Genomic DNA, 15466 nt, shown 5'->3' on the forward strand with positions numbered 1-15466 from the left:
TCCGAGCACTCCGGAAGAGCTTGTACCTTCAATGAAAAAAAATTGTATCTTTGTCATTTATAGTGCAATTGCAATGAAAATTTTCAATATTATCAAGAAAACTATGCTGATTGCAGAAAAAAATAAATAAACCCTTTACATTTTTCTACTTGAGGGACGGAAAAGGTACTTTACAAAAAAGCAATATCTCGGGAAGGTACAGTGTTAATGAAGTAATTTTTTTTAAAATTCATATCTACAAATAGCATAGAATCACATACAAAAATAAAATTCATGGCATTTTACTTGCTTCAATAAATAAAATCCATTTTAAACTTTTTTCAAACTTTTTGTAATTTTTTTTTATTCTTATCTACAATAAACATAGTACAACCTAAAAAAATAAAACTCCTGGTATTTTGTGTGCTTCACAGTGTAGAATCGTTTTTAAAATAAGAAATCTTTATCATACAGAATTGTTCTAGGTTTTTTTAAATCTAGATACAAAAATAAATAAAATCCATTTTAAACTTTTTTCAAACTTTTTGTGATTTTTTTTATATCTATTTTTAGTTTGTAATTGGGCAAGTTATAGTTTAGGTATATAGCTAGTAATATAGGTTGAATGAATGGACTAATATCAAAGAAACAGTCCTAGAGACAAGTCACTACATGGAAATGATGTATCTGCAACAAGAACAAGACAGAACATGAAAATTACTATCTGCCTCATCACTAAGTTTGCAGGATACTACATGCTTGTGGTAATTTACACTTGTGAAGAGCCTGGCAAAGATCTCACAGTGTCAAGCTTGTGTGTAATTTCAGATGACTTGGAACATGATGTAAGTTTCGTTTACGAAACTCAAAAAATTGTTGCTCAATTTTTAAATCAAAAATTTCCCCAAATTCAAAGTGTTCATTATTTTACTGATGGTTGCGCAGCGCAATATAAAAACTGCAAAAACTTTTTAAATCTGTGTCACCATCAAAAAGACTTCAACTTGGAAAGCATGTTGGTCGTTTTTTGCTACGAGTCATGGGAAATCTCCCTGTGATGGAATAGGTGGAACAGTAAAACGTCTTCTAACTAGAGAAAGTTTGCAACTTGGCCCTGGCAACACTATCACAACTGTAGACAAAACTTTTAAGTTTTGTCAGTCGAGAGTAGAAAATATATATTTTTACTTGCTGAGAAAAGAAAGCTTATTCACTTGCAGGCAACAATTACAGCAGCGTTTTTCACAAGCTAAAACAATACCAGGCACTCGAGGTTTCCACTGCTTTGTTCCTCTGTCTGAAAATGAAGTTGGCACAAAAAGGATAAGTTCAGATTCAGATTATGCTTTGATTTTTAACTTCAGTGGGGAACGAAATCGCTCTGAGCAACTAAGTATGGTACAAATTTGTACAAACTCTTATGTAGCTTGCGTATATGACAACCATTGGTTTTTTGGACTTGTGGTTTCCAAAGATGAAGACGAGTGTGATGTATCAATCAAGTTTATGCATCCTTTTGGCCCAGCTCCATCCTTTTACTGGCCACATCAAAAAGAAGATATTTGTTTTGTTCCACTACAAAATATTTTTAATATCGTTGACCCTCCCACAACAAAAGGTTCAGGAAGAGCTTACTACTTTCTTGAAAAAGACGTTCATCATGCTGATCAAAAGTTCAACCATCTTATGGGTCAGATCAAGAATAAAAGTAAAAAATGAACTTGAACATTTATTTGTAAACAATATTATTGTTATGTACTTTCATTTAACCTAATCCTACATTGCCTGTTTTATTTTTATTGTATTTGTTTTTTAAAGAGTTAACTTTGTATTGAAAAGAGTTAAAAAGTTGATCTTGTTATAAAATATTGCTATGGTGTATGCATTCAGGGTAAGGAACAAGGTACATTATTTTGTTGGTGCCTTAAGCTTACATTGCAAGCTTACCAGCATGTTGTAAAGGACCGAATAAGTTTGACTTTTTTTATTTGCAAATACAGTATCTAGATTTTAAAAAACTTGGAACAATTCTGTGTGATTAAGATTTCTCATTTTAAAAACGTTTCTACACTGTGAAGCACACAAAATACCAGGAGTTTTATTTTTTTAGGTTGTACTATGTTTATTGTAGATAAGAATAAAAAAAAAATTACAAAAAGTTTGAAAAAAGTTTAAAATGGATTTTATTTATTGAAGCAAGTAAAATGCCATGAATTTTATTTTTGTATGTGATTCTATGCTATTTGTAGATATGAATAAAAAAAAAATTACTTCATTAACACTGTACCTTCCCGAGATATTGCTTTTTTGTAAAGTACCTTTTCCGTCCCAAAAATTACTTAAAAAATTACTTTTGGTAATTTTTTAAAGTCAAGTAGATAAATGTAAAGGGTTTATTTATTTTTTTCTGCAATCAGCATAGTTTTCTTGATAATATTGAAAATTTTCATTGCATTTGCACTATAAATGACAAAGATACAATTTTTTTTCATTGAAGGTACAAGCTCTTCCGGAGTGCTCGGAATATGTAAAAACGCTTATTTTGCCCAAACTTCAACTGCCCATAAAAAAAAAACGAGTTGAGGTAGGAAGGTAAAATTTGGTATATTTTCTTATCTATATGGAAGGATTAAAAATTTAAAGTTTCATCAAAATCTGAGATGGTGGGTGACAAATCCAAAATTTTCTGGATGATTTGGTGCGGATTGACCCTTTAACAATTATTTTTCTACATAACCTCCTTAAATCTCAATACATTTTTAGTAATAATAAAATTTGGATGATTTTTATAGCGCGGTTTTTGTGAAAACTCACCTCAAGGGCGCTGTACCGTTTTGGTACCGTGATGTTTTTTTAATCCAGTATCAAACCACTTTCCCGCCAAACTGATTAGCCAACTTTCGCCTTTTTTAGCATTGCCTCGTCCTTTTCTTTCCGCACCATACCCTATCTTTTGGATTTGGGCGTCCAGTGATGGATCCATGTCTCGTCGCTGGTCACTATTCGGTCAAATAAACTGTCACCCTCATCCTCAAAAAATTGCAATTCAACTCTCTTGCAGCGTTTTGTGTTGTTCTGAAAGCAGGCGTGGAACCCATCTTCCACACACATTTGATAGACGCAGATCCTAAGAAATGATCCCGTAAAGTGTTGCACGGCATTTTTCAATATTCGGAGAAAGTTAAGATGAATTTCAGCCACACTAATAAGAGCAAGAAATTTGCAATCGATTTGATTAAAAAAAATATTGTAACTTAATTTTGAGACAACCCTCGCATATATTATTTTAAATGAATAAATCGTGAAATAACCCAAATTCATCAAATAAATTTACTTGGGAATGCCGGGATTTGAATCCGCAACCCTCAGATTGTTAGTCGAGAGCCTTACCCCTCGCTCGACCATAGAGGCTGTCATGTTACATAGGCACAATGAATAAAGAAGAACATAAGAAATGCAATTTGGGCATGTTTCATGATCCAAAAGTCTGGCCCATCTGGCCTTATTTCAAATACAACACTGTGTTTTAACTTCATTATGAAATTCAAATGAGATGGCAATATACAATGTCAGTAAGAGAGACAGAGAGCATACTAAATGGGCTGGAACCAAAAAGTCCAGCAACATTGGTTTCCATTCATAGAAGGCATTTCTAGTGTATAATTATCTATTCAGTGGTTACGTATTATTATTATAAAGTTCAAAACATGCAACACTTGCGTAAAATACATACATTATACAAAAGGTTGGTCATATTAAGCCCATTTTGAGTGCGTAAATAAATTACATAGAACCTTGAATAAATTTTTTTGACAACTATTCGGTAAATATTGAAAAAATGGTTTTATTAACCTTTACACCAATAAGTTATGATAAGCTCTGGGCCTTGAATACTGCATACATAAATGTGTGCATTAATTTTATAAGAAAACTAGCTGTACCCCGTCACGCATTGCTGTGGGTCAGTCTGTCTGTGCAGATAGAGAAACAATAGCGAGTGTTGGTTTTATGTCCAACAGATGGCGCTATTTTTCAAAGAAGCATGTTTTTACCTTTCACAGGTGACATCTATATAATATAGTTAAAAACATATGTGTATTCCAATGCAACATTGTGTCAAAATTTCAAAGCAATCGGTTAAAAACTTTCAGAGATTTAAGATTTTGAACAAATATACATTAACATTTTTATTTGTGCAGGGTGTATCGGCACGTACCCGACAAACTTTAACCAGCTATTCCTTAGCACATTTGGAGTAAAAAATGTTACGGGCACGTTGATGTCCGGTAACATTTTTTTTCAATTTAAAAAAAAAAAAAAAAAAACCACACTCCGTCACTGTCATTGGCATTGTTTCTCGTGTTCAACAGCTGTTATTAGCAAGTGTGTCAAAAAGCGTCCTCGCTCTTTCATACATACTAAATAATAATAGTTAAAAATGAGACGAATGGTACCGTGCCATTTCGTTGTTATTGTAAAAGCGTGCCAATGTAGGTACGTACGTACATTATTCAACGAAACTCGAATAAAATATTGCCAGATGGGTTTTCAAACTTTGACAAAGGATAAAACATTGGTGACATGTGGTGAAAATATAAATAATAAATTTTTTATTAAAAAAAAAATGTTACCGGACAGCAAAGTGCCTATAACATTTTACTCCAAATGTGCTAAGGAATAGCTGGTTAAAGTTTGTCGGGTACGTGCCGATACACCCTGTATAGATAGATGTAAGACTTTAAAAAAACATGGCATTATTATTTGGTAAAGAGGTGGCAAGCTAAATTTTAGAATAAAATCAACAATTTCCATAAAATTTACGATCTAAGATTTTGAGGGGTTATTCTCCAAACACGATGGGTTACTCCAGCGTATTATAATTGCATGATTTCCAGGCGTTAAGATATATTATGGTAGTTTGGAATAACCTGGCACGTTGTAACGGGAAATAAGTCAAGTAATCACCTGAAAGAACATCCAGGTTGGATACTGCCCCAGACGCACGGCCGTGCAAGCCGACAGCGCCACAAACACGGTGGATATGGAGTCACAGCCGTGATCAAACAGCTCACCCAGCGGCGAACTGGTGCCAGTTCTTCGCGCCTGCTTGCCATCGATGGCGTCCAGACTCTGGTAGATGAAGAGGCCCAATCCGCACAGGGCAAACGTCCACCGAGGGGCCTCTGTTTTGGCATCGGGACTATACCTGCAAACATAATGAGAAATTTCAATTTTTAATACATAATATTATAAAAAAGGATTTATTTCATTCACCGGTCCCGATTGGAAATATTCTGGATTCGTTCGTCGACTTCCCCAAAATTTTGTGACAGAGAAACCTTACCAAACATTACACTGTTTCCTATAGGGACGTGCAAAAAAGATTATGTTTTGAAGTTGACAACTTCATTCAAAGTTGCATTATTAAAGTTAAAATCTGTTTGCATAATAATTTTTAAAAATGTAAACATTTTAGGATATTTCAGACATAATAATTATAAATTGTTTTTTAGGCTAGTTTTTTTGTATATTTATGTTTTAATTAAACCCAAACTGACAACCTAAGAACCTATTTTAAGGTCATAGGTTCATATTTTGGTTTAAATAAGAGAAGAAAAAAACTAACCTTAAAAATTTGATATCAATAACAATGGCCGGCCAAGTAACAATCGGTTTTAATTTTAACTAAATAACTATTAAAATTCATTATTTGGTTTTCAGGAATTGAAATACTAATTTCTCATTATTATCTAACTACTACAAGGTATTTTAAAAATAAAATGGGCGCATTAAGAATCTCCATATTTTCTGTATATTTACCAAAACAATTATAACAATATCTCCTTATTTTTACAATAGAAAGTATGCGCAACGCAGAAATGCTCTAATATTATTATTCACAATAAGATCTGCTTATGAATTACTCATCATAATATGTAAACAAGTTACAATAATAATAATTTTAAGGAATGATAATATTAATTAAATAGAATGGCCAAATCCAAAACTGAAAACCCATAACTTGAGTGGTTAATGATTATTAATTTATTTTTACTTTGTTAGTCCTTGATTCTGTTGAAGTGTTTTTTTTAATTTTAAATGTAATAATTACCGATTTTACATCATTTTTTTTTATAATAAAAATTAATACTCACCGCATAGTAATATTTTTTTCAAGATATTTTGCATCAAAACGAAAATTCAACACACCTTTAAAAAGTGATATAGTCATTAAAAGTGATGAAACAAAAAATAGGTTTAATAGTTACCTATGTAACCTATTTAACCTGATTTTTGTTTCATCACTTTATATCACTTTTTGGAGGTGTGTTGAATGTCATTTTGATGACATACCCGGTCACCATTTTTATCTATAGGTACTCGTAATTATTTGTCTATTCTTATATTTGTTAATTTCATTATACGTTATCCTGACAAAGAGACCATTGGAATTTATTCCAGAATGTATGCAGAGTTAGTGCAATGCAATGCATTCCATATACATAACATATCCAGTTTTGGTTTTGAAACATGATGATTATTTTGATAAAATAGTGGTGAGTAAAAAGTTATTTATTTTCAATAAATCAAAATAACGCCACAAAGTTAATTTGCGATTATTGAAGAAAAAATAATTATTCAGTTTGGTTGGGTATTTTGGCCTCAAATCAAAATTTAAGTTTTGTATGAAAAAGACCACGCTGTGTTCCTCTTAACTACATATTCTGAGTTAAATTAATTAATTCAGCTAGGCCTGACACCGACACCATTGTGGTTAAATAATGAATCCACCACAGACATAGGAATTAATAGACGAGAAGATAAGGGCGAGGGGTAAAATCAACTGTTGAAGAACGAAGGGGGTTAAGCTGACTGTGATTCGTCAATAAATCAATCTGACAGTAAATAGGCATCTCGCATTATAATATCACCATTTAGTTCTTAAAAGTAAAATCTGCATTTAAATGAATAGACATTTTTACATGGGAGCGCAAATTACTCGCCACGTTATGAACTAATTTGCGAAGTCCAAATTCGTCAAAGTAAATTTCTTCTGTTTGCAGAGTCGTAGTTAGTTTCAGAGTATTTAGTTAAGACACTTTTATAAATGTTCATAATTTACTTCCCAGCAACCAACCAGCTTTGTGTTTCGCGTCCAGACGTTTCTCGATGTGATAGTAACAACTGATTCATATTATACGATGTGAATATGCTTAAAATAAAGTAAAATAATGCTTATATATGGAATGTAATACGACAATTGGGTTTATTCTCTTTTTCACATCTATTTTTACAAGTTTTCATAGTACAAGTCAACATTTTGCCGTGTTATTTCGTAAAATGAACCGATGATGCCTCGACCATAGTTCGCACAAGAATGATGACGTCACGTTTTCAAATTTCATTTGAGGCCATACGCGAGCCCAGCCGGCTCAATGGAACCGGTATGGGGAGTGGGGTTAATACGCTTTTAATCACTTAGGGCAGGTCTACTAATATTCATATGTCTATGGAATCCACATATTTATGGTCTATGTAAGTTCAATAAATCTTTTTTTGAGTTTTCAGTTTTTGAGTTTTCCTCTCGACCACAGATGCCGTCATAAGTGTGTTCAACATTAAACTGTTACTTGTGATTATAATCTAAATAGGTATTTTTTATGATAAACTAGTTTGTTCTTATTAGTGTCATGAGTGTTTAATGTAGATTTTAATAATTTAATTTAAGGTAGAATTCGGGGACGTCCAAGGAAATCTTAACGCATTATTTCTGCACTGGAATAAAAGTCTATCATCGTGTAACATTCTGAATCGAGTTGCTAACAATAACACCCCTTATGTAGATGGCGATAAGCTTTAAACTGCCGCTTAACACCATCCGCCTGTTCTGATTTACGCAAGAAAAAAATATCACCAAAAAGTGGCTTTTATTTTATTTTGCGGACATTCAGGCACAAATATTTAAATGTTTGCCATATTATACCATAAAATAATAACCGAAAATGTGTTCGTAAGTAGGCGATTTTGAGCTTTAAAGCAGTTTTTATAGGCCTGATATCATATTTTTTTCTAGGCTCATAAAAACACTTGATAATTTCAAAGGCCAAGAAGTGTTCTACTCGCACTATTTAATCAAAGCATCTAAAACATTACCAAGGGATCAAATTTCCAAACCAAAAACAAATGATTTTGCTTTACTAGGTATCGCGTTGACTGGCGCATTAGGATTTTGAAATCATCCAGTAAACTGAGTAGACTGTTTACACTCCGTTAAAGAGAATACCATAATACTAATAATACTTCCAACTCCAGTAAAATATTATTTAAATATTGGCAGTATCATATCATAAAGATGACATAGGCCCTGAGGGAAATTATTTTCTTCAGGGCCTCCTGTGTGGAGTTAATATAAAAAATAAAAATAAAGTATCAACTAGGCTGGTCGCTAGAGGCGAGTGTAGCATATTGACGTTGACATTGCTTTCAATGACAGCAAATAGAATTTATTTAATACTTGGTGGCCATAGACATATGAATATTAGTAGACCTGCCCTAAGTGATTAAAAGCGTATTATCCCCACTCCCCATACCGGTTCCATTGGAGCCGGCTGGGCTCGCGTATGGCTCAAGTGAAATTTGAAAACGTGACGTCATCATTCTTGTGCGAACTATGGTCGAGGCATCATCGGTTCATTTTACGAAATAACACGGCAAAATGTTGACTTGTGATATGAAAACTTGTAAAAATAGATGTGAAAAAGAGAATAAACCCAATTGTCGTATTACATTCCATAAGTAAGCATTATTTTACTTTATTTTAAGCTTATTCACACCGTATTATATAGATCAGTTTTAGAAACATATACTATCACATCACAATGTAGCGATTCTCAAGTGTGCTCATCGTTGTTTACTGGGGTAAGTAAATTATGAAACATTTGTAAAAGTGTCTTAACTAAATACTATGAAACTAACTACGACTCTGCAAACAGAAGAAATTTACTTTGCCGAATTTGGACTTCGCAAATTAGTTCATAACGTGGCGAGTAATTTGCGCTCCCATGTAAAAATGTCTATTCATTCAAAAGCAGATTTTACTTTTAAGAACTAAATGGTGATATTATAATGCGAGATGCCTATTTACTGTCAGATTGATTTATTGACGAATCACAGTCAGCTTAACCCCCTTCGTTCTTCAACAGTTGATTTTACCCCTCGCCATTATCTTCTCGTCTATTAATTCCTATGTCTGTGTTGGTGGCGATATTTTGCACTTCCTAATTGGTATTTTGAACAACATTCATAAAATAAGTAAATGTTAAAAAAAAGTAGGTTTCGTGCTTAAATTTTACGGGTGTTAAAATTACAAACAACAAAAACAGTCCAGAGTCGGTTGGTGAAATATAACACGAGTTCGTTAACCTTTCCAGGAGTAAGTTACGTAATGCTGACTGTGTTCTGGGGAGTGAGTTTTTTTTACATAAATAAAAAATTATATTTTTTGATTAAATGTACGATTTATGATAGTATGCAAAATAAGTAACGGCCGATATCTGTCGATAATGATGTAAAATGTTTAAAAATGGTGTTAAGTTACAGGAATATGCCCATCGATGGCAATATGATGCATATTTACAGAATCGAGGCACAAAATTAACTATGCGACGCCTGTCATCCATAACTGTCCATACTCATTGGCGAAAGTGTGTAACGTCGTTATTAGCGTCCATACTCCCAGAAAGGTTAAATCCTAGCCAATAAAATGTTCTTAATTAAGTAAAAAGTGGGTTATACAATGAAAATATAGTTATAAAAAATATAAGGTTAATTCAGCAAAGCTGTGTGAGTTCCATGTAGCATTTTGTGTTCAAGTTATAAATCATTGTCAATGTTCAGAACACATTTTCATATGTGTTTTGAATTATCGAATATATTAAATACAAAATTAATATATTATAATTTATTTTTACATATTAAATACATCCCCGGAATGCTTCACTATTGCTAATGTCTTTCTCGGGCACCTCCAACTTCTTTCACCATTTGCTACTAAAAAACTACATCACATCTACTCAGAGATGTGCTTTATTTCAAATAAATCCATTTCAAATGGAAATGCAAAATGCATAATGGGTATTTTCCATGTTGCATTTTAAATGCTTTTCTAAAAACCATTTTGCATTTTAAATGCTTTTCTCAATGCATTTTCCATTTTAAATGCTTTTTTGCAACATTCTTCCTACTATCTCCACTCATCTTTTTTTCATAAGCCCCAAATATCAGTCGGTCCGCTACGAGAGATAATTTACATTTGTCAAGTTGCTCCCTGGTAGGAGCCCTGGCAATTGAGTGATACCATTACAAAAAATACTGAACATGGAGCCATGACGGTGTAATATTAAATGTTAGATAGCAGTTTCTATGTTTTTACGTTGGCAACATTAGTCCCGCGCAAATTTTTTGTGGTTTCATAATCTGTTGTCGTGGTGTTTTTGGATTTACCATCATGTATAATGTTTGTTCTACATTGATGCCCATTATTATGACAAAATTGTTTAAAAATTCTACAATTATTTTAATTGTTTGACCTGAGAAACCATTTTGCATTTTCAATGCATTTTGCATTTTCAATGCATTTTGAAAATAGGTATTTTGCATTTTGCATTTGAAATGCATTTCTAAAACCCCTTTTGCATTTTCAAATGGAAAAGTTTTGACCCATTTCCATTTTGCATTTCAAATGGTTTTGGGTACACATTTTGCACATCTCTGCATCTACTTTAATTCAACTCTGTATCTCACTAAGGTGCAGAGATATTGTGTTAAGTGTTCCTCGGGTGCCCCCGATTTATTCTACCATTTAAACATCTCTAAACACTCCTGGCACTAATAACAACAAACTTTGAAATTTTCAGCGTTATCCATTCTAACTACTTTTCGAGTTTTGCCAGCACAAACATAAGAAATATTTATTATTACGTTTTTTTAAATTTTATTACCCTTCTATACCATCAAAGACACAACTAATAGCCGTTTTTTTATGTATAGGTATGCAAAAAAGCAGTAAGGTCGTGTGTGAGTTATCTATTTTTTAAAGAAGGAAGCAAGACAGCGTAAATCATTAGATCCAATTAAGCAGATACAATACAAATAATCCGCAAACAATGTATATAAGGTGTAAGACCACCATTTAGAATTGAAATGGCTTTGGCCATGTTTAGTGACCAGATCTGAATAGACAGATTCTTCCTCTCCTTCTCCTCCCCAATGCCGTCAGCCTCACAACATACCCCAATTGGTGATGCCATAGTCTCACTTTCTCCAGATGTTTGGGACCAGTTGTGCGGTTTCCCATAATTTTTTTAAAATTAAATTAAGTGCAAAAATATCACTCGTTCCAGTTCAGTGAAAATATTGATAGAAACCTTTGATGTGTGAGTCGGTGGAGTTAAGTCAACAAAGCATTTGTCAGATCTGATGTTCTCTAGATATCAATTAAATCGCATGATTTCCCGCATTCATCAAAGAATCTCTTATCTTGCAAAGTGGTTGACCGCCACTTGTCGAAGACTAAGCAAACACATGTTTCCAATGCTGGACTGATAAGATTATTTCAGTACATGTGAAAAATTTACAAATATATATATTTTTTAGAAATTTAAATTATGTATGAAACTCGGTGCACCATATTCATTGATGAAAAGTAAAAAAATAATTTTACAATAAATATTGCAAATCGGGAACAGAAATAATGATCTGAGAAATTGAAAGTATACGGTGGTATTTTGTATGTTGTACAAAATTAAAATAACTGAATAAAACAGATCATAACTTGACGTAGATGTTGTGACTCACTTGAATGACGACAATCCGTCATATATTATAATAAATAATAATACTGTGGAGCAATAATCCCTGCGTAAAAGTGTAATATTATTATAACCACTAAAATTAGAGCCCCTTGTTCTATCGACAGAATTTTTACTGGCACGGTTATAATTCGAGGTGCTTCTTGGTCGGGATTTTCGTGCTCTAATAATCGTTAGAGAATTAAATACCAGCATCAAACTGTCACGCTCTTCTAAGAGTTCTTCGGTGACCCAGATCAAAATCAGGAGAGCAAACATCGAAATCGCGCAAACAGAACGCCCAAATGTAATGTAAATCATTAATTAACTCACCATACTAATATTAGAGTAGTAAAGATATTTACTATTAATCCTACGATTGTAATTAAATTGGGAGCTAGCCATAGCGGCACTAGGGAAACTAGCCAAGTCCACCACGGCTGAAGTATAGAATCCAAGAGACTAACACTTGTACATGAATATTTGTGATCACCCAGCCTCTTCAGCTGATTATTAGTCAATAAAGGTTCCTTATATAACTGCATTGTGATACTTTTATATGATCATCGAAGATCAAAACGCACTTACAACCCGTTCAACGGAACACGAAACGTAACTTAGCGATAAAATGTGACAAACCGCTTTCCAAAAAAATACATAACTGTTCGAGCTGAATGTGGTGGTCTGATGTTTGACGTATCGCGCGCGACCGGCGGTAGACACGGGAACTAAAATGGCACTGACAAGCGTGCTGTTGGCAGGAACTAGTCACTCTCTCCACCTACAGATGGTGCTAATGTAAACGCGGGAGAATTTGAAATCCAAGTAAAATTGTTCAATTATAAGTACAGTTTTCATCAAATTTTCGTTTATGTTTTTTCACTTGAATTATTTTATTTTGTTTGTTTACTTTTTGAAGCGTGTAAAACTTTAAAAATGATTATCTTTTTTCAAAAATAAATACCCAGCATGACATTTCATAGTAGACACAAATTGATAGCGCTGCGAGCGTAGCCAAAATGGCTCATAATAAAATGTAAGTAGTCCATATATTTTAATCCAAACGGTGTTCAGAAACGATTTTGCAGTTGAACTTTCCGAAAGGAGATTATTCCTTATCGTAATCTGAGGCAATTTTATTTATTTTGTATTTTATCGGTGATTCAATCTAATATTGAATTTTTACGCATTTCTTGAAAGAATTGAGTTTTTATACGAACAAAACAATTTATTTATATTCATATTGCGTTTGTACGGGCGGAAACAAATATTTCAATAAGATTATAACATACCTTATAATCTACGCGTTCAAAGATGGAAATAATTTTTTTATGAATATACACTTTTTGCAAGTTGTCCTTTAAAATATTAAGACATAATTATTTGTTTGCGCCCGTGCATACGCAATAATAATATAAATAATTAAAGTTTAATATAGTTTCGTTCATTTAAAACGCGACGCAAATAAGACTTGAAAAAATGTCAGTTATTCCTAGGCGTTTCCAAAAAGTTGATGGTGCGCTGGTTTCCAGTGGGCGGAGCAAGAGTCCAATCCATTTCATCCATTGTGTGACATGATTTGATTTCACACAAGTTTTATAAACATAAATTTCAAATGATAAAAGTAACTTGCATCCCTTCGAATCCATTTAAGGTTTAATTTTAATACGTTCATCAGAAATAATCAAAATATGAGCGGCTGGTGCAAATCCCCGTTATCAGGGTATTGTGTCATCTTAATATTTAAAGCATAAATTGAAAGAAGTGTGTTTTCATAAAATAATTAAATTAATGCCATTTATGAACGCATAGATTATCCACACTAACTAGAAACCTTGATGTTTATGTACTATATATTAAGATTAAAGTTTTTAAATTACGCAAAGCTTTGCAAGGAAAAGTGGTAAATGGAAAGGCTTATATATATTTCTGATACTCGACCCGGAAAGGCAATAATAATAAACGGCAATTTAGTCAAAAATGATTTGAATTTTTGTCTAATAAAAATCTATGTATAACTTTTCGGCAACAAGAAAAATTCCAGCTTCATTATCAAAAATGGTGACAACTGCCTCGAAAAGAAAACGAGCACAAAATATTTGGGCCCTATAGTAGATTCTCAACTCTCGTGGGATCTCCACATAAATCATGTAACGGAGAAAATTACCCCCCCATAACTGGCGTACTATATAGACTACAAGGATTACTACCCATTCCTTTACTAACTTCAGTATATTATGCTATGATACATTCACACATTTCCCATCTCTGCTGTATCTGGGGCTTTGCCTCAAAGAAATTGATTGCTGACCTACAGGTGGTTCAAAACCGAGCTCTCAGAAATGTTCTTGGACTTCCACGGGACACTCATGCAAGGGACATCTATCTAGTTTCCTGTATCCTTCCAATCACAATCCTACCAAGCATCAAATTACCAGCACCATCCTACAAATTACCCAACAATCAACTCACACTAACGTCAAGCCACTTTACAATCAAGACATCCACAACCACAATACTCGAAATAACAATAAAATCCACATTCCTGAAACACACACCACAAAATATGGAATAAAATCTTTAAACTACATTGCCTACACGCTTCCAGAAATGTACAAAACCATTGAGAAAAATAAAAAAAAACTCACAATGATGGTTTAAAGAAATATTTTTTGAATATTTTTAAAAATGAAAATCGGTAAATCCATATTTGTATATCTTTGATTGTTCCTTTATTTGTTTACTCTTTTTTTGTTTTACTTAACCTGTCTTTTAAAAATTATTATGCAGTGTTGTATTTTTGATATTTTGATGCCAATGTAAAATTGTATTTACTGACTTCTGTATTCTTCTTTTCTATTCTGTTCCGACTTATGTATTGTAATTTTCTCCCGTCCTAAAATGAGTTTTGTTACTCATCGGGATTGCCCTAGCAAGAAATAATAATAAAAAATAAATAAAAATACTTTTTTTTACTAAATTGTCGCTAACGCCCTTTTGCCTTTCCAAAATTGAAATTCCCAAGACAAAGTGTATACCTAGGTTTTTTTATGTGAATACTGCAATTTGCGAGCCGAAACGTGAGTCGAGCCTCGAATTATGGGAAAGGAACGAAGCAACAGTAAATGGCGCGTAACGCCGCTTGTGTAAAATATGTAAATTCGATAATATTCTAAAATTTATACGTAATTCTAAAATTCAAAAATACATACACAATAAAATTGTAAATTTTTCGGTAGGCACGTATATATACACGGTGTCCGGAAATTCGCAGCACAAGCGGGAAACTGGTTAATCTTCATCACATAGAGAACCCCAAAATCTTATTTTTTAGATCTGATTTAAAAAAAAGAAAAAAACACAATGATCACTAAATATGTTCTGTATTTATTTAAAATAAATAGAATCAGTTGCAACATATCTTAAACGTTTCATTGATACTTTAAACAAAATCAAAGCAACAAACCGGACAGCAATTTACTTACACTTAAGATAGTTTATTTACTGTAAGAAGATAGGATATGTTTTACTCAGTAATTTGAACGGGTTGGCTGAAGCATTTGACGATTTCTAATGGTATAATAAGCAGCATGTTGAGCTTAGGGAGAGCCGCCAGTTATGGTCAGCCTAGACTTAAC

General features: G+C 33.0%; 1 protein-coding gene across 4 annotated transcripts in view; it reads right to left on the minus strand.

Moving 5' to 3' along the window:
* Positions 1–12516, minus strand: part of bbc (choline/ethanolaminephosphotransferase 1 bbc) — a 52152-nt gene extending 39636 nt beyond the window's left edge. For all 4 annotated transcript variants that reach the window (XM_089631528.1, XM_089631529.1, XM_089631530.1 and 1 more), the window contains exons 1-2: positions 12162–12516; positions 4945–5185 (exon numbers count right to left, since the gene is read on the minus strand). In XM_089631528.1, coding sequence (XP_089487654.1) covers positions 4945–5185; positions 12162–12373 — 453 coding nt within the window. In that variant the 5' untranslated portion in view covers positions 12374–12516. The remainder of the gene's footprint in view (positions 1–4944; positions 5186–12161) is intronic.
* Between the last annotated feature and the right edge of the window lie 2950 nt (positions 12517–15466).

This window comes from Hesperophylax consimilis, chromosome 5 (genome assembly GCF_061612785.1).
Source record: "Hesperophylax consimilis isolate HC1 chromosome 5, BYU_Hcon_1.0, whole genome shotgun sequence".
NCBI lineage: Eukaryota > Metazoa > Arthropoda > Insecta > Trichoptera > Limnephilidae > Hesperophylax > Hesperophylax consimilis.